At 40.0% G+C, this 20,921-nt stretch overlaps 1 protein-coding gene across 1 annotated transcript in view; it reads right to left on the bottom strand.

Moving 5' to 3' along the window:
- PRMT3 (protein arginine methyltransferase 3) overlaps positions 1 to 20,921 on the bottom strand; it is a 117,667-nt gene that overhangs the window by 78,414 nt on the left and 18,332 nt on the right. The window contains exon 2 of the mRNA XM_017743644.1: positions 14,667 to 14,701. Coding sequence (XP_017599133.1) covers positions 14,667 to 14,701 — 35 coding nt within the window. The remainder of the gene's footprint in view (positions 1 to 14,666; positions 14,702 to 20,921) is intronic.

Below are 20,921 nucleotides of genomic sequence, written 5' to 3'. Positions count from 1 at the left end.
TAAAAAAAGAAATTAGACAAGAAACCCTGCAACCCAGATCGAAAGGAGATCCAACAGCTGTAGTCATTGCTTGAACAATAAGAATATCTCTGGCCACCTACATTATAAACTCTTCTCCAAAACAGGACAATATAACCTTGAGATTTTTTATTATTTCAGGTTTCCACCAAGTAAATCCAATCCCTAACGAGATATTGCTCTGAAAAGTGCAAGATCAGAAACCTCCAACAGCTTTTCTCTTTGATTCAGACCTGACAGTAAAATTACCACTTACTTTACAAGCACTTAAAAAAAAAGGAGTCAGAGGGATCTTGAAAGGCATAACTACATCAAAGGAAAGCAACATGGGAAGAGAAAACTCATGTGTACATTGAAAACAGAGCTTAAACAGAACCAAGCTAAAGTATTTGTGGAGAATGCTCTCATCTCTTTCTGGTGACCATGATTTCCACACAACCTATTTGGATACTGTCAGATTTTTCTAAAGGGAGCTCGGCTTCTAATGGTGGTTTTTAGTTTATATGGTGACAGGCTTTCTGGAATTCCCTGTCTCCACACTCTTTTTGTTCTCCTAAATACTTTCCTTGCTGGAAAATGCACTGATTCCAAACAGCCATAATGGCTAAGTCCTCTAGCAAATGTCTTAAGTACCTGATTTTGAATAACACCTTGTCCAAGGAATTGGTCAGTTGTTAACCTTTAACCCTGTGTACTGCCATGCAGGAGGAATCCGCTTAAAAATTCTCATTGTAAAGATACACAAGGAGTAGCATTAAGGCTGTTTGACCTCGGGATTTTCTGAAGGTAACTTCTGGACGTAATTTTCTCACATTTTTTCACATTTGCAAATAACTCCTTAAAAAAGAATTTTAACAAACTTACTTTTCATAGTGCATTTTTTCCAATGTTGTGATCCCATTTAGCAGTGAGGGAACTGAGAATTCTTTCCAGAAAAGGCTGCAAATAATTTAGGATTCAGAAGTGCCTAAGAAAGAAGCTGTATTTACTTTCCCTGGCATGGGGTACTTAAGCTGGTTTTGACAGCTGATCTTTCTGATTATAGAGTTATCCCAAGGGACCAGAAATCAGCCACTGGGAAAAGTGAAAAGCTTGGTATAGACCTGCCTTATGCATGCCACTGGAAAGAAAATTCTATATGCCAGACAGATGCCATAAACATTTTATGTAATAGAAAATGACCATCTAGAACAAATATGTAGAATATAACTGTTGCAGCCAGATATAGAAACTTGCTTGAAAAAGAAGCCACAGCATTGAGAGAGGCCAAGGCACAGTGGGGTGGATGCAAATGTAAAAAGTCCCAGAGCAGGGATGCTGCTCCACAGCTCCTCTGTCACCTGCTTATGGGCAACACCATGAGACACAATTCAGGACAAAACTCAGTTGTTCAGGCTAGATTCGTAATCTGGATCTCCAAAGTTATCTTGATTAGGCATCTCTTCTAGTCTGAAATGTTTTACTGTGTTAGTGAGCAGAACACAGGATTTCTTTAAACAGCATAGAGTTCCTTGCTGATGGTGCCACAACATTCTTAAAGATAGTTTTGGTAGGCTGGGAATAATATATTCTGTTTAGCATGGTGAAGAACTATCTTCAGAATAAAGGAGGGCAAAAATGGACTCCCTTTTCTATGAATATGTTTGTTTCTATGAAGAAATTTAAAAATTATTTGCGTGTAGATAGATCCCAGATTAGATTACTCTACTAGATTAGATTTCTTGCAGCTGTAGATATATCCCAGCACCTGAAACTCAAACTGAAACTCTCAGGGAGTCTGATTCATAAAATGTTCTGTGTTTTGTTCAGAAGGGTAGTTTGTGTTTGGTTTTAATTATTATTTAGTCTGCATAAATGGGAAAGAAATGTTTTACAGTGAATTCCTCAAAACAGGTATATGATTCATCGAACTCCCAACTTTCATTGGCAAAAATATTAAGTAAAACATCAGGCTGAAAAACTTATTTTCCTGAAATCTAGAAGAAGATGCTCTTTAAACTAAAACTGTTATAAATCCTGGCAATATCATTGTGCCATTTCCAAGATTTCAAAGAGCATTTGCAATAAAGGAGGTTTAAGTTGAATTCTTGAAGCTGCAGTGTCACTGGTCCTTTGATTACAACCTACGTGGAAGTCAAGGATGCTTAGCATTTGAAGGATTCATTTCCAAGAGACAAATGAACAGTGCCTGGGAAATTAAACTGGTGCTAGGGACTGATAGTCCCTGGACAGAAGCAAAAGCATGCACTCTTTTCTCTTCCAGCCTCCGAGATTTACCCTTCTGGGATGCAAGACTGGCAGCTGCCTATGTGCACTGCTGGCAGCACATCACCTGGCAGCTGGTTCTGTCCTCCAGTGGCAACCAGCATGAGTGGATTCTTAATTTAATTAAATTTTCATTTAATATTTACTGTATTCATTCTCATAGCCCATGTGTTCCTCTCCACTGGAGCATAGACACTTTTTCACACACACATTCATTTTTGAACACTGCATTGTTATACTTTCTTAACCAATGACACTGCAACCTCTTCCTTGGATGCAGCATGCACTCTCCTCAAGGTGCCAGAAGTAATGATCCATGTGTTAAAGAAAAAAAGAAAAGCAAGAGATAAAAAAGAAACACAGAGAAAATTTATTGTGTAACTACGCTCTTAGAAAGAATTCTTTTGCTCCCACTCATGGCAGCTACTACCAATGCTGTTAACTGATCAAATATTTCTGATATGGTCTGTCCAAGTGCAAGTAGGCTTCTTTCCGACCGTGTCTTTTCACTTAGGTATGATGCCTTTCATAAATTTAATATCCTTCACCTTCTCAGCTCTCAACTAAAACAGAGCTATCAGTATGAGGAGGTGCTGCTGATAACTAAAACATTAAAGTAATTTTTATTTTCCATTGTTCTAAAGAATTTCTTAATCTTTCTGAGGATTTATGTTCTTTGTGAACATTCAGGGATTCTGGCTTCTGGGATTTTGAATAAGTCCAGACTTGCTAAACTTTCCTCACCTTCTCGGTATCCGAAGCAACAACATGCAGATACAAAGCAAAAGGATAAATAGACAGCGATCCTTTTGTTATCTATAAATAGCACAGTGACATTCCATCAGCAGGGCTCCACTGGGCCTAATCAATACAATCCACGTTCTCCTGATCATATCCTCCAGATTACTTTAGAGGCAGGCAAAGCGCAGGGTGATGGAATGATAAATAAACCAAAAATACATGCTCCATTTAAACCATGCCATTATGTCTGGCTTTTCCCCATCCATTACTCAGTGATTTTAGATCATACAAGATCCAGTATGTCATGGGCAAATTTGTTACACACAGCAACAGGTTATCCCAAGCAAAAAGTGGACAAGACAGTGTCCACAGAACACCTCAGGTTACAGCTTGCAGACCAGGAGAACAAAGCAACCTTCATACAGTGTGATGTATGAGCAGATGAGCCAGCCTCATTTATCTAGAACCCTTAGATTCAAGAGGTTGATCATTGATCTGAATTTTCAAATTTTGGTCCCCTATTTGATTTCCAAACATCTGAAAGTGAAAGGCACAAGAAAAGTTAGCACAGAACTTTGCCCTAAAGATACACATTTAGTTAGTGTCAGTCAGAGCAAACAGCAAACAATGGATATGTGTGCATTAAACCTAAGAGGCTTTGCTTATTGACATTCGGGGACTCACTTTTGAATACTTTGCCCTTTAAACCTTTGTCTCAACCTCCCCATGTAGAAGATGACAATTCCAACTTAATCGATTTAAAGATGAAATCAAACCTTTGAAGTCATTAAAAGCTACCTATGCCCCTGAATTTCTGGCTTTTACTGGAACAGCTCAATGAGGTCCTTCAATTTTAAGTAGTACTTAAATGAAGAACAGTGCAGTTGGAGGTATTACTATTGTAATAAAAAGAAACCCCCACAACATCATGTCTTTTTTTTGGCAAAATCCTCAAATGGGTCTTAAACTGGGATTTACTTTAAAACACAACCTTTCCTCTGCTGACTGGAAGAGATAAAATCTGTAATTCATTGGCCATCTTCCAATTAATTTTGGCACTTTTCAGATTGTAGATTTCTACTATGTTCTCTGTCCCTCCTACGTGGAAATGGCTATGCTTCTATATCTCGTTGTTCATAAAGTGGAGATCTTTGAAAATATTTTCTAGTCATATCTTAGTTTCCACCAAAGTCCTTTGGGGAAATAATGAAAACTACTATAGTCTTGGCACGTCTATTTATGTGTATGGAATATTTGCTGTTCACGTAATGAGTATACTTTAGGAAATTTTAGACAACCATGTAGCAGGGGTATCAGCTAACAAAATGTTCCCATCGTGTGCTCTGCTCTGTGAATACTTCACTGATGTCACTCCACTTTTCTCCACTGACCTGGTGAGAAAAGGCACTGCAATGCAGAATTGCTTGCACAGCAAAGGAACTTTTAAAAGAAATATCGCTGAATAAGCAAAATTAAACAGCAGAAGGATGTACTGAACAACTGAAACAGCCAAAACCCCAGAGGGATGGCTCATCCCCAGACACAGTGTGTTTTGTTCTCTCTGTATTTCTGGGTTGCATGTTCTTTCATGGAAGAGAGAGTTGGCTGGTTGTGACCAAGGGAAAATATAGGTTAATCATACTCTATGCTTTACATTTTATTCAAAAGCATGTGAGAAGTTCATATAAATGTTAAGTAACTGTCAATTAAACTTCCCCTTTGCCCTCCTGTGCCAATTTCCCAGGCAGCAGGGGTGGAGGGGGAAATCCCCATGTCGGTCCTGGGTTGCTGTGTACAGCTGAAGACCAAACCAACAGGATTTATTAACTTCATATCGAGCAGCGAGGGGCTTGCCTCGGACCCACCACAGCCCTAATAGATGTCCTACTGGTCCACAAACACCCGTACAAATGGCAGGGCTGCCGGCACAATCCCAGCGTGAATAGGCCTAAATTAGCCAGCGCCTAATAACCAGTTTACTAACACCTGTATTAGTAGTGCATCGCTGTGAGGAGCACTGCTGTTAGACAAGGCATAATCCCATAAGCTTGTCATTTGCATATCCCTCATTAGCTGATTAAAACCTGAAGGAGGCAGGTTTTTGCAGCCGGTGGGTCCATTCCGACGCTCCAGCTGCCTGGGTGGCTCGATAATGAAGTAACGGTGCTGAATGTGAGGTTTATATGTATGGAAGGGATTAAGAGTATTAGAGTTTGTGTGAACCGATGTTGCCATATTCTCTCTACTGGATCACAGTAATTGGATGGGAGGAGCAAGAGTGGATCCATTAGTTTTGTCTGTTTGCCCAGGAGCTGGGTGCTAGAGATTCAATTTTGCTTCCTTTTGCTCCCTTGCTTTTGTGAAGCCTGGTGCTTTGTCTAGGCAAGCCCTTAGCACCTCTGTACACTGCCCACACTAAGGCGATTCAGCCACAAAGGAGAAACCTCAGAGACAGCCAGCATAAAATGCAGCCTAGCCTCAAGTGCTACTTGAGGGCAGCACAATCCTGCCCAGCCCAATCCTGGGAGAGAAAGTAAGAGATAATTGAAATCTATAAACACCTCTGGAGCCTTTTTATTATTTTATTAGTTCTCCACATTTGGGCTTAACAAACCCCATCATCAAAGAAGCCGTGAGCTCCTTACAAGTAAACTGAATGGCTTGAAATTTCACTGACTTAAGAAGCAATTGTTGGGATTATTTGCTGGGCTTGCATAATTCTAATGCAAAAAAAATCCATTTCCTACATTATTTGTACAGCTGGAGTAATCACTTTGTGTGACCGATGATGTAAAAAAAAAAATTTGCAAGCCTGTCTCTCCCATAGTGGCAATAATGCACCTTCAGCCACAACAGGAAGAAAGCCACTAAATAGTTCAGGGAAGCCTGGTGCCAGTGATAGGCTTGGCAGGGTGTGAAGGCACAAGTTACATGCAATAGACATTATTAACAGACATTAACTAGATGGGGAAACAATTTAGACATTTAACATCGCCACATCATTTCCACAGTGATTTGGAGGATACTTTCTTTCATTCAGGATAGCTAAAACTTTGAAAAATTACTATGTCACAGGGAAGATGGGGCTATTCAAATATAATAATAACGATAACCCACAGGCAGCATATATTTTCTCATTTTAAAAAGTATTTTCATCCCCAAAACTTAACATCATCGTTCTGTTAATTACTCCCCCCTGGAGTCTGATAGTTTGATCTGATGTTTTTGTCCTAAACAATGGCAGTTGTTTTTTGGAATAAGAGAAACTAGAAATTCCTTAAATTAGAGATGTGTGAAAACTGAAAATATTCTGGTATTTATGGCTAAACTTTAGAACCAACAAATGCACAGTAGCAATACAACATTAAGGATAATGTGTGATCTGTCCTTGTGTTACTTCAGGATATCCTTATTGGAATAGTTTTATCAGCATGGAACTATAATGACACAGACTCTATTTATCAGGTATAGATTGATTAATCAGTATCAGTGATTCTATGTAAATCAGTGTCTATTGGAATGATACTATGATCATTTATTGCCTGAATTTCATAAAGCAGGAAGACTCTTCTGTATTTTTAAGTGGAGGTAAAGGAGAATGTTTAAATTCTGGACAGACCAACATTTCCTCCTCAATTCCATCCATCCGTGTATTATACAGGCTTGTGAGCTGACCAGATGAGGCAGCTCAAGGGCATGAGAAGATGCACATCCAAAGCAGCTTTGCAGCTTCTTTCCCTCAGGTCATCAGAAGACGAGAACAGGCACAAACCACATGCCCGACTGCACAGGAGGGGTTCTCTGGGAGGTGACATAAATGGGGGATGCATTGACTCAATCACCTTTGGGTGACAGCACAATGCAGAAACTGCAGAGCCTCCTATTCCCAGAGCCATGCTGAACCCTTGGATTCAAACATTCCTGAACTGGATGGTGGGAGATGGTGCTGATAGTTGAAGATTCACAGCGTTCAAGGAGCTGAGTTTCTGCCATGGTTGACCTCCAGTTGACCGTCACTGCCACCAGTGGGTGACAACCACATAATTGACAATATTCCTTCTTAAACAAGGACTCCTGCTCTGTCCATTTATCATTTAAGACAGTGTTGATAGCAGCCAAGAGACCAAATAAAAATCTACAAAAATTTTTTGGTTTTCCCCCACTAAAAAAATTACTGAAGAAGTGTCCTCATCTAGGTACCCTAGAAGGTGTCTAGAGTGCCCCATCCCGTCCCTGTTTTAAGAAACAAGCAATTCCCCATGTCTTTACTTACTCCTCATTTATGGCAGCCACTCATCCCTGCCAAGAACAGAGAGTTCAGACTGTGATTGTCCTTGTGGGCATTTCAGGAAGCTACACAAGGTACCACAGCTTGTGCAAGCAACCACTTTCCTCTCCTGATGACAAAGCCCTTAATTTCCTCTATTCTTTCCCTCCTTCCTGCAGGAGCTGAGCCCTCTGTAGCAGTACTGACAGCACCGGTTTGGTTTGCAGGGTAATGCTACTTAGAACACACGACCTAAGCTCACAGCTATGAGAAATCAGTTCCTGCCATGCTCTGTGGATGATTAATTAAACTGCAATGGTTGTTAACCCACTGCTGAAAGGGCAGCACAGGTTTGTCTAACTATCATTTCCAGATGCTCAGGTGCAGCCAGGACAAGTGACAAAGAGGAATGAGGCTGTTCTGAGGTGAACTGTGGGTGTTTCAACAGCTCCTAAGGTGCTCAGTCTGAGCCTCAGTTGGTGAAAACATTTCAAGTCCCGGCTTCAGAGGGGAAGGAGGCAGCAGAAGTTCCCAAGCTACCTCTCATTTCCCCCAAGGAAAGGATGCTTTTAATTCAGATTATTTTCGTGTTGGGGTTTGTAACAGACCCAACAAATGGATTTGCTGCCAGGAAAGAATGGACACTGAAAAGGCAAATACTTTGTGAGTCAGTTGGGCTATGAGTGCAGTGCTGGAGTGTCAGACACATCATGTGTCTGCTGCAAAATGAGAAGAGATACAAAACAGGGTTTCCTTTGACAGACAGATTCTGTGGTTCAAGCTAGCCCTTCCAGATTGATGTTCTTATATTGAAGTATGAAATAATTTAGGAAATCACAGAATTCCTTTGGAGCTTTTATCTAAAAATAACCATCTTTTTTCTTCATGTAAGAGCAAGCACAAAGGTATGTTTTCACCACTTACTGCAAATGACTGTCTAAATAGCTTCATGCAAGAGAAGTGATGTTGTAAACAAGCCAGTCAGAACATTAGGTTGGTAATAAGTTATATTGAATTAGACAAAAAAGAGAGAGTATGAAATAACCACCTCTGTTTTTAGCAAGTGTTGCCTACCAAATCCCACCTGGTATTATTTATCTCTTAATGGCATAGTGTAACCTCTTAAGTTACAGCTGATTATACTGCAGAATGTGAAACATCGGGTACCACTAGGTTCCCTTTCCTTTGGTTGCACCACAGGATCTTTTAAGGTCCCTTCCAGCCTGAGCTGCTGTCTGTGAGGTAGTAGAAAGAAGAATTAAATCAGCGGGCTGTGAGAGATAGAGAGAGATAAATGCAGAAGTGCTTGACAATTTCAGAAACAAACTAAGGACCAGGACATTTTTTGTAAAGGACAGAGGGGTCTTGTAGTCCTCCCACTGGAGGAAATCTTTCAGGCCCTGCTATGGATGTGCCATTCCAGAAAAGAAAAACTGAAATCCAGAATGCACACTCCATGGAATTCAGGAAAATAAACAACTTAAATTCATTAAATTACTTTGGGGAAAACAAAGGTGGTTTTGTGCCCCAAACTGAAGGGAGTTCAGCACCTCTTCAATTCAATATGTTTTAGTTAAGAATTCACAATGTCTTTGGAGTAGATGATGATGATGACGATTATTGTTGCTGTTGTTGTTAATCACACACTTTATTCATCTTACTATCAAGCTGACTCTGTATGGAAAAAGACCAACAGTTTTCTAAAATGACCGTACTAAGCTGTAGGAGAAGGCTGCCAAATGAATCATGCTCTGGCTGCACTGTGGTAAATTCCAGAGCACATAATAATGCTCCCAGTTGTTTGTTTGAATCATCTTATGGTGCTACATGCACATTTAGCTGATGTACTGGCACTAATGCTTCATGCTGTTCTTGGAGTTGGGTTTATAAAATATCTCATAAAAATAAACAGCTTTCTTGCCAGGCTCATCATGAATGATAATCCCGCAGATAAAAACCATTTATCACAGAATGTATCAAGGTAATTACCAAAGCAGGGATCTGTTTTATGGAGTTTGTGGGTATGTGGTTAGACTCTGCTCTTTCTGCACAAAGCAGACAGCAGTTGCCTGCTGCTGAAATCCCTCTGTATCCACAAGGATCACATCCTAATAGAACTATAATGTTCAGCCAACCCACATTCATCCAGCAATGTCAGTGTACTGCCTGCACAGATCCTTCTCCTGCCACTTTTATTTAGCACACATGCAGACATCTCAACATCACTGCTGGGAACCAAAAAACCTTAATTGCATGCTTATGCTTAACAAGGTGCAATTCATAAACCAGGAGAAGGGCCTGACTCTCAGAGCTGTCATCTCTGTCTATTCTGTTGCTTGTGAATAATGAGAGAATGAAGTACAGAATGAGGGCAGTGGGTTGTTTGTCTCCTCACTTCAAACCTTTGTATATGAAGATGGAACTCACTTTTTAAAGTTGGAAACATTTTGCACTAAGATATTTGCTAATAATTTTAATTTCTGCCATCTTTGACAATTTATTTTGTTTCTAGTCAGCACCACCATCTCATGTCCAACACTACTGACATGGCATGGAGGGTTAACAACACTGCAAGAAGCCATTCTTTCCCTCAGGCCTACTCTGTTTCATACCTTCTCCCTCTATCACCAACCCCCCAAAAAGCCATTAAAAATACAAGAGGGGAAGTACTATTACAAAATCCAGCCTAGGCTGTTCTCCAAAGCACAGCTGAGCCCTGGGATTCTAGGCAGCCAAGAAACACCTTGAAAGAAAGCTCCACAGTCTCATTAAAGGGGAAAGAAAAAAATTTATTTGTGAAAGGACAAAGAATGAGCATCAACGACGTTGGTCCAGAACCACTGACTCTCTCATAAATGTTGTCTCAAACATTTATCCAGCTTTCCATGTTACATATAACCAGGTATCCCTACAGAGCCTGTGCCTCACATCTAAAATGGGCAGAAAGCTCATTACCCAGGTTATCTTCATTTTCCATCTTTATACTGGAATTCTCCTATCAGTAAAAAACAGTGTACAGCAAAAATAAAGGGATCCTCTTAATGAGATCCTTTAAGCAGCGAGGTCTCATTAGGTCCTGTGTCCCACGATGTGGCCATCAGAGAAAGGCTGCAATAGCACTACCTGGAGCACAGGAAACTTCCCATTTTGGGCTAACTGGTACTGCCACAGACTTGTGGGGGGTTTTGTGAATCACAGAATCATTTAGGTTGGAAAAGCCCTCTAGGATCATTGAGTCCAGCCATTAAGCCACCACTGCCAGGCCCACTATGAAACCATGTCCCCAGGTGCCAACGTCCACTCATTTTTTGAACACTTTCAGAGATAGTGGCTCCACCACTTCCCTGGACAGTCTGTGTACCAGGGCTTGACAACCCTTTCAGTAAAGAGATGTTTCCTAACATCCAAAATAAACCTCCCCTGGTGCAACTTGTGGCCCTTTCCTCTTGTCCTGTCACTTGCTACTTGGGACTTGCTGTGACCTGAAATACTGGGATGGTTTGTGGAGGACACCTCCATCTTCCCTGTGATGAGAACCATCCGCCCTAAACAGTTGTCTCCATGCAGCTGTGCTGGCTCCTCTCCCCTCAGGAAATGGATTCCCATTGCCCAAGTCCCCACAGCTGCACAGGATCAGCTGTGGAGGATACTCAGTGAGAAACATTTCAGCTCCAAAATGAAAATCTAAGTGGCACTTCAGGATGGCACGTGAGAGAACAGCTGAGGCTCAGCTGCACTTACAAGCCATCACCAAGTCTCCAAGGCTGATTAAATTCTTTGAGTTGACTGTATCTCCCTGTCCCTTTTGCTTACCTGTGTCTTGTAGGGGGTCTGCATGTTATTCTGCTAGTGAAAAGGAATAGACTTTAATATACCTTTGTAATATGGAAATAGATTTTGTGCCCCATTGCACCACTACGATTTGGCTTTCACATCCTGGGACATCTTGGTGAGTGACACCTGAAAAAAACTCCCAGCTTTTTACTATTTAGTCTACAGCATCATTGTTTTAGCATTACACAAAAAGTACACAAATAAAATAATGGAAAGGGTCGGGGCTAAACAGGCCACAGGACCTATGCGATAGGAAAACCTATTTAATGTCATCTGGCAGTTATCTGTTTAAACAGAATTACAATGTCTTTAATCATATTGGGACGACAATGAGCAGAACAGAAAGTTGATCACCTTAATGGACTGGGGTCTATTCCTGGGGTTTTGAGCCATAAGGTGTGAGCTGAGAGTGCCACTAGGTCCAGTCCAGTGAACACGTTGCTTGGTGATACTTAGGAATTTGGACTTCGTGATGGTTGTAAGTCCGTACTACCTGAAGGACTATTCTAAGGTCAGTAGTACTAAAAAGTGCAGTTTGCTGAATGAGTGGGGGATACTGGTGGCCTAAGCACAAGAACAAGGCACCTTAGCAAAGTTACAACACATGGAATCACCTTCCCCGTGCCTATGCTTGCTCCAGGGTTCCCCCTGGCTAAACACAGAGTAGTTGCTCCCTTGAGTGCTACTACCACAGAGTAGTGGCAGCGCGGTAAGAAACACCATCACTTACATGGCAGTAATGAGTTTAATTGCATCAACCCTGAGTCTTTCACACAGAAAAGCATCTCCTTTTTTGGTCATAGAGAAGAACAAGAGACATGTTCGTATTGAAAACCAGCTCTCATTTGGGCTGTGGATGATCATTTATGTCAGTGGCATCTTCTGTAGTTGGGAACAGGTCAATTGTCATGGAAAGTGACTGTAAGTTGATTTTTAGATCTTCTTGAAGAGAAGGGGCTAGAAGTTTGAACCTGAAATCAAGACCTTTGCTATACTAGGCAAAAGGACAGAACAAAAGATTGTTCCTGACAGCAATAGCTGGTTAAAATAAGTCCACATTTTTGGATCACTTAACTGTCAATCAAGTGTCAAAGCACAGTTACTGATTCTCTATCCGAACTTCATTGCTCCTTACTGTTCTTTCCCAGCTATCACAAAGGTGGGAGGTGCAAATGGGTCACTGACTCCGCCCTGGACACAGCCCCCTTTCTCTTCCCCTTCCTCACCCTCCAGCCAAGTACCAAACAGCGTTGCTGACTCTGGAAGAGGCTTATATTGGGGAATCTGTGTGTGCCCACAGACACACTTGCATTATTTAACACACGTACACTCCTTGTTCTGTCTTCTCTGTCCCCACCATTTACTGCTAAACAGGTCCCTTATCTTTATTGATCACTTAATTTATCTTTTCTTAACTCCCCTTGCTCCGTCTGGTGCAGTGTGTCCAAGGTATTGAACCTAAACATCTGTCTGTTCATACTGTCATGACTGGTTTGCCTCTGGAAGAATAGGGGGAGCAGGTGGTGTGACTAAGTAGAGCCTCGACAGAATAGGGGCACCATTGCTGTGTCCTGTCCCAACCTGCCAGCAATTCCCCACCCTCCCAACTGTTCCACATTAAAGCAGTCAACTGTGGCTTTACAGTCCAAGTTTTACACAACTGTTTTACAAACCAGGAAGAATTTCTTTTGTTGAAAATCTTTTGTTAGGCAGCGCAGAACGGGGAGGGGAGCAGGGTAGAGGGAGTGGAGAAAGCCCGTTCTGAGAGTGAGCGCATTTTAATGTGCGTGGATATACACTACAGGATGTGCCAAGCTCCTGGGGGAGCCAGCTCTGTGTTTCTGTGCTGCCTCTAAGCTCTCTCTGAAGACAGCACAGCATAACTTCCAAAGTCACTAGTCTTCCAGTCCCTTTCCTTTGCTCCTGTTTATGCTACTATTTTAGTTTATTAGACCAAATAAGACTGAAAACCAAATAAAATCAACTCTTAAACATTTTATCTTTTCAGTAAGAATACAATATCCCTTTTCCAGTGTCGCAAAATTATTAGAAATCCAACTATCTGGATAGACAACCCCAAAGAAAAGTCCAGACAGTGCTTCAACCACATTCCAGTTTCCAAACAGTCCTACTGCGGGCACTGTGCTGCTTCTGATCCAATACACTGCATTTCTTCATGGGATTTGGAAGTGTATCTTTCCACCCAAATGTAGGACAGAACTTACATGTGAGTTATCTCTGAGATAACGTACCCTGAAATGCTCTGCTCCATAGGAGACAGAACAGGAAGTCACAAAACCGAACCCACGAACAGCAAGTATTTGTTACAGCTGTGAAACTGTTCTGGTGTCACCACTAAAGTGCTACAAATAGCTGCATACAAAAGCTGAACCTATCAAATTCTTCTCATTTGTTTTTTTTTCTTTTCCCCCTCCCTGTGAGAATTCACAATCACATAATTCACGATTTTTTCAAAGCCAAACACAAGATTTGGGTGTTTTCCACATTTTTAAAGGAAAATTACAAGTTTATGCATATTCACATTTTGCCCTGTAGGCTTTTTCCACAGGATAGAATGTACTGAAAGTTCTGTTTCAGGTGAAATTGCGAACCAAGAGACAGAGATACTTTTCTGTTTGGAAAATACTGCAGTCAATCGCTTAAATCTTAAAACTGCAAAGGGAAAAAGGAAAAAAAAAAAGCATAGAGGTTGTCTTTTCTTCCCTTCAGAGACAACTGTCTTTCTGCCCTTCCCCTTCCCATCAGACAGCAGTGGAAAGACAAAAGCTGAGACCCCGCTCCCATAGGAGTCAATGGTAAAATTTCTGTGAGGCCTGAATTTAACCCAATCTGCTGAGTCCTGCAGCAACAGCAGAAATCAGAGACTGCTGGTTAGAGAGGGGAAGGATCCACATTTGTTACCAGATTCTTGGGAAAGTACTGAGATATAACCCTAGTAAAAGCACTGATTTCTGTTAGGAGCCTGATCCTCTCAAATATAGTAGTGGTAGACTTTTCAGTCCCATTGATATGAAGCACACAGCTCAGATTCATGGGGGTTTTAGCTTCCAAATCATAAATAAACCATAGAAATATTAAAAAAAAACATTCAGGAAAGTATGTAAATGCTTTAGTATGAAACGTATGTTAAAAAAAAAATAATAAAAACAAGAGAAAGCATATATTCAGAGAAATCCTGACTGATGTGTGTCCACAGCCCCTTCAGGAGGCTGGTGTGTAGGTCACTCAATCCTTCACTTTCAAGAAAGTCCCTGAAGTGCTTCTACAAAGATCTCTAAAGCCAGCAGGACAGACAATGACATGGATGCTGTCCGATTTTTAATTGCAGTCCCTCGTATTGCTGCATTTCCATTATGCATAAAGAGAACATGTATTTGAAGACAGCATCACGAGTGTCTTTTCTCCCAGACCAGTGTCCTCATCATGAGGTTCTCCAAGCCTTATTTTATATTTCCTATCTCACAGAATATTTATTTAATACATAGTGAAGCACCACCTACAAGAAGCAGGGGAGGCTCACCTTGTCCTCTCACCATGGTGCTTGGGGTGGTCACCCTGCAGAAAGAAGACAAAGATTTGATTTTTACAAGATTGAGGAGAATAACGAAACTAGCACTCCAGAAATATGAACAAATACACTTCTACTAAAATATTGGATAAAAAGAGATCATTATGACTTATTTTCAGTCCAACCTTTTTCTCAAATGCTGCAAGATTTAAAAATATTTATTTGACAATCAAGGTTATTTTACAGTCAAATTGGTAGACAGGGGTGCATCTCCCAATGTTTATTCAGACCTGAAAGTGATCATCAAGAAGATGAAGATCAGCATCACCGAGAATGAAACATTTTCAATGTCCTGGCTAAAAATTTACACCACAAACACAGTAGAAAACAGAGCTCCATATTTTAGTATTGTAGGTAAGCAGAGAGAGAAGGCACTTACAGAGATCTGTAGATACAGAGTCTCTGTTACTTAAAAAGGTGTACCTAGCCATTTTCTCAATAATTGATTTAAATCTGTGTTAAAGCTTGAGGGAAAGACACCTTAAGGTCTTTGCTTACATCTTACACCTCTGCTCATTTCAAAGGTACTGCACTTAAATGTCTACTTCAGAAGAACTCTGTCACAAAGACTGCATTGCCTGTAAATTACCCAGCTGCCCTCCAACTATGAAATCACAATTATAGGTGAGAAAATCCTTCCAAATTGTTCATTTTGAATATTGTATGTGATGTCTCTACTACCATGTTACACCGTCTCATTTTGTTCCTACTAACTTTTTAAATGCTGACTTCTCTCCAATTTGTGTATGAAACATCAGTACCTTTGGATGGATGACGTTCAAGATGTAGGTGTAAAAGACAGGTGGGAAGCCCACAATCATTCTATTTTATCTGCTCGTGCAGCTTAGTTTAGAATCTATTGGTGTACAAAAATATTTGGAGAATTACTAAATTAGTTATAAATTTATCGCTACATTATACTAAGGATAGACAAATTTACCAAATAGGTAGAAAAAAATGTGGAACTCGACAGGAGATAATATGATGTTCCTAGTGACCTGAAATGCAAGTCTGAATTAGATCACAAATCCTCTAATTATATCTGAAATGAGTCTCATGGACTTTCCAACCCTTGATGGATGTTTTTCTACATCACAAAAATCACAGTACAGTTTGCCACATTTTGATACAATGACATTTTCCAAGAGTCTTATTGCTTGCAAGGCACAGATATTGTGGTTCAGAATAAGTTGTGTTGCCTGCTTTTCTGTAGGAAATGTTGCACGGCAACTGCCAAAAGTTGTCTAAAATCAGCAGTGCTTTTTAAAAAAAAATGAAATGAATTAATGAAACAACCCAACATAGGGATAAAAGAAACATAGTTTTACAGGACAGTCAGCTCCATGCATCTCTTTATTCAGAGGTAAGAACAAGCTTTCTGCACTGGTATATGCAACCCTCAAAATATTTTATGTGGATTTTGCTACTTCTATGAAACAACATTGTCACTTGCTGCACACATCAAACTCGATTTAACTTGCCTAAAACTCACATAGTGGTATCCTTAATATTAATAATGCCATCATTTCACTTCCCAAATGGATGAACAAAATTATAAGAAGAGGGGAGAATAAAAATCATTTAGCATCAACTCATTCCGTTGCAAAAGCAATATTTGTGTAATTGTGCATAATAGTTTAAAGTAGAATTTAATACATCCCTTTAACAACCCACAGATTATCACTTGACAACTAGAAATAATAGGTCTTTTTGTTAAAAACAGAAAGCATGTGAAGACTAAAGGTTAAACAGGTCTTTTCATCATGATAAATCACTGGTTAATGAGCCTGGTATTGTTGGGTATTATACTTGCTCACTTCAATGCCATTACCTTCTGGTTGTAAAGCTGACACTACTAATGATCTTCATTCTTTGAACTTTTCCACAATATTGACTGGTTGCATAGAGCAGATGTTACTTGGATTTGACTGCAAAAGTGGCAATTCTTCTAAGGCTCAGAGCAGCCCTGAAAAGAATGATACTGAATACAATGTATTTTGATATCTCTATGTCTAAAGAGATTCTTCTCTAAGTGTCAATTCTTGCTTTTGCAATTTCTTGGTATCACACAAAAAACAACCATAAATAAGGGATCAAGATTCTTCATTTATCTTCTGCAGTTTCCTTTTTTTTTGGTAAAGTTGTAATACTGTAATGAGCTAACACAAGAAAATGGGCCTCTCGTCTCTGTTGCTGTACCCATAACTTCTCCTGCATTACAGTACTTGCAAGTAAATTAAAAAGTGAGCTCTGTGTTTCACAGCTTTTCTTGGTGCTGCCTGAAGGACGCTGAAGTCACCAGGAGCTGTATTAGTGAGCCAAGTGCTGACAAAGCAGGATGCAGAAGGCCTGCACACATATGCTTGTGTACCCACATCCATCACTTTTTGTTCCAGAGGGAAGGAGGCCCAGCAGGCCTTCCCTAAGCAGGCAGTTAGGAGAAGCAAATAGTTACTTGACACCTCTTTAACATACGAGGGCTGTCTTTATTTGTGTGAGGGACCTGGTTCAGATAAACTTACAGAGCCTTGGGATGGAGAAGGAAGACTTCAGGCTAAGAAAGCAGGAACCAACAAGTTAATTTAAAACTGCAGCAATGTGGAAGCTTCATGTTTATCCCCATTCCTTTCTCTTCCTGACCTTGTCCTTTTCTTGTACTTCTTATTGCTCTGTTCCTGTCACTACTTGACTCTAGGAAATGTGGACTGTAGAGCAGAATTCAAACCTTAAGAAGGCAGAGGTAGTTTTATCTCAGTTTGCATACAGCTCTGGACCAGAAAGATTTTGCTGCATTCTAGAACAGGAATGGGGACAAACAAACTCACCATTCCCTAAGTCAAACCTCAGACCTTGTACATTCTTTGGAGACTTCTGTGCAGCAGCAAGCACAAAGGCTGCACAGTTCAGCTTGCATAAAGGCCAAATTCTGCCCTCTTTGCACCTCTGTGTTGTGCCAAATGCACGTCGAGGACTTCTAGATTCTTTTCTACTTTTGCTTAAGTAGGGATGTGTTTTCTTTCAGTGAGTTTGTGGAGAATGGAGAATGAGGATGTGACTGCTTTTACAGAGGGCATTCTTGTTCTGCTGTTGTCTCATGTGAAGTGAATGGAAAAAATTGAGCAGTTTCTCTAAAGAAAGAAAATAAATGCTAAAATGTCCATACTCAAAAATCTGAGCTAGCAAAGACATTTCACGTGTACCTGTAACAACTCACTGGTATGTAAAAAGTGATTCATGAAAATTTAATCCTGAAGGTTTAATCCTTAATCTGCATGGGAAACTTAAGAAACTTATCAATGCTATTAATTTCACAGCATGAAAATGTAAACATGAACATACTTACAGCCCATCACCTCTGATCCTACTAAACTCTGTTGGACTGAGAGAAACAGTCTGCGCATAGTAAGTCTATCACACCAGCACCTGAGGCTATCTGATGTACAAAGAAGGCTTCTCACTTAAACAAAATAGATCGGCTCACATACAGGATAAAATAATGAACAAGTCAGCCAAAGCATCAACAAAATAAAGATTTTACTAGAGGAGTAATTGGACACCATTCATTTATTTAATAGGGGATGAGAGGTGTGACATGGTCTTTAATACTGCAACCTAAGAATTTATCATCTGTAAGATGTCATCTCTGAAAACTCATGCCTCATATGGGATCTGCCCTAGTGTCAGAGAAAAGCTGTCTCTTGTCACTATTTCAAAAGTTAGATATACCTAAATATCTATTTATTGTCCCACAATCAGAACAGCAGTCTTGCAAAATCCAGGCTGGCTTACATTATAAAGATATAAATCCTCTCCTGCTCAGAGCTTATCAAACACATGGAACAAGAATTTTCATTTGAAGAATATTTACTTGTTAGTATAAGCAATTTGTTTCTATTTTAGTGTCTACAAAGTTGGTTTTTAGCATGTAACAATTAGTCAGAAGTACTTTGAAAGATGTTTTTGATAAAAGGGCCTTGGAAATTTTTTTTTTAGCGTGGGTAATACCAACATTTTTTCCTTTTGCTTATCAGTTTAAGTGTTTCCCATTTTATTGATAAATCAAGAAAAAGAAGAGTGACTTCTGCTGTGAAAAAAAGCCCTTTGAATCCAGTGGACTGTACACAAATGCTCCATGTATTTTAAGATTATTTTTCAACCAGTTCCAGTGATATTGTTGGCTGCCATTATTGCAAACTGCATTCTCACTGTCTCTGTGGTGTTTTCAGACAGCCTGTATTTTTGCCATAAAACGCTTGAACTTTAAAATCCTATTTCTGATTTTTTTTTTCTTGGATGAGATGCAACACCAGTGGCTGGACACCTGCATTCATTTGGACATTCAGATATAGTTTATTAGCATGTAATCAAAGCACTTCTACACTATTTGAGCCATGAAAAATCACTAGTGGTAAACTTAAGCACAAGCTAATGCAAATTATCCAAGAAAGGCTTTGTTAGGCAAACCATAGTTCCAACAGAGGCAGATGCATTGGGAGTCCTGGTTTCATGGAAGGTGGATAACCTCTTTAGTCAAAGAAACAGCAGCATCTGACTTCATTCAGGCTCCCATTCCTATGTCCTGACCCCATGATTCCTGCTTATCTTGTCTCCCAAAATCAGAAAACCCAATAAAAGTAGTATGTGTATAAAAATTCTATCAAGTAATACCTTAAATTACTTATTTCACTATTTCTTTAAGCAGAAGAGGTTTGGTTGCAAGGAAAGCAGCCCACATAAATTTGCATGTATGTGTGTCTTCAGTGTTTGTGCAGCACAGCCTGCTGATGTATAAAATTCATTTAATGTACTTTCCCATGTGCTAGGCAGGGGTTTATAAAATTCTCAAAAAACCTCCAGCCTGGCAGCAGAACTGGTTGGAAAGACTTAGAGCCAATCCAGTAGAATATTTTCCCCACATATACATTCCTGCAGCCTCCTCTGCCTCTCACCCCCTTGACCACATTCACCCCCACTGGCCCTTTGCCTTTGACCTCTCTCTGCCACTGCCTCCGATTTTGTATTTGTTTTCTGAGGACCTATTATCAATCACTTTTAAGTACCCTTAAGCAGGACATTTAACCTAGGCATGTGAAAGTACTAGATCCTTCCCTTCAAAGAAATAAGTTGTTGTAGGCAAGACATAGTTTTTATCCCTCAATGTAGCAAAGCCAGAAAAAATAATAGGAAAATTAAGTTTTGCATGTTTTAGTTGCTAAAAAACCCAAAAAACCAAAGCCAAAATAAAGAAGTTCCCGTACATGTGGCAGTTGCCAGAACTTGTATGAAGTTTGAAGTGCCTCACACCGTTACCTACTTTGATAACCTACAAACCAAGACTTCTGCCCAGGAGAGTTCAAGTGCTGGTGTCAGCTAATTTCTCTTGTACCAAAATGTTGCATTTTATTTCTGCTGATTAGCATAAAATTGTTCCCATTGTCTCAGCCACAGAGGCACACAATGGTGCCAAAGATCCCTGCAGTGGGGAGTTTCTGTGTATTTCCAGCTCCTGGCTTTGCTTTAGAATTCATTAACCACAGGAACATCACATGCTCTGTGCTGGATTTCCACACGTACATCAAGAAATACACAATTTTTTCACCAACAGCTCCCAGAAAATTTTAATTTTTTGCTCCCAGCAGCCAGAGGAACTATTTTGTCATCATTAAATTGTGGTTGAAGCAATAATAAGCCTGTGGAACTGGTTTTTTCCTATTTATCCCTTTTTTTTGGCCAAAGTCTATCTTTACCTTTTTTGGCCAATGTCTATCTTTACCTGCCAGTATATTGTGTACATTATTACTTTCTCAAGTGTGGCTTTCATTAAATTCTCTCAATCATGAGAAAACTGCATATATGTGCAAAAAAAAGCAAAAAAAAAAGACAAATTTCCCTTACAAAATGCTGTGAAGCATCCAAAAGGGTTTAAAAAATGCCAATAGCTATTATTTTATTCCCGTTGCCCTCCTTTCTCTTTAATTTCTCTCCTACTACATTTCCACCTAACTGCTTGGAGTTTGCATTATCCTGGGAAAGTTATTGTTAAAAAAACTGAAGAAAGAATTAAAGAAATGAGGAGAGGTTTTGCCTCTGGCTGGGTGTGATGAGCTCTGCAGCCAGTCCTGTGTCCATGAGCGAGACAGGGCAAAGGAGGAGCTCCTCACATGGGATTAGTATGACAAGCTCCATTTTTCTGCTCTAAGAAACCTT

The sequence above is a fragment of the Corvus brachyrhynchos genome, unplaced genomic scaffold (genome assembly GCF_000691975.1).
Source record: "Corvus brachyrhynchos isolate BGI_N302 unplaced genomic scaffold, ASM69197v1 scaffold169, whole genome shotgun sequence".
Classification (NCBI taxonomy): Eukaryota; Metazoa; Chordata; class Aves; order Passeriformes; family Corvidae; genus Corvus; species Corvus brachyrhynchos.
This window is presented reverse-complemented; position numbering and strand designations above follow the sequence as displayed.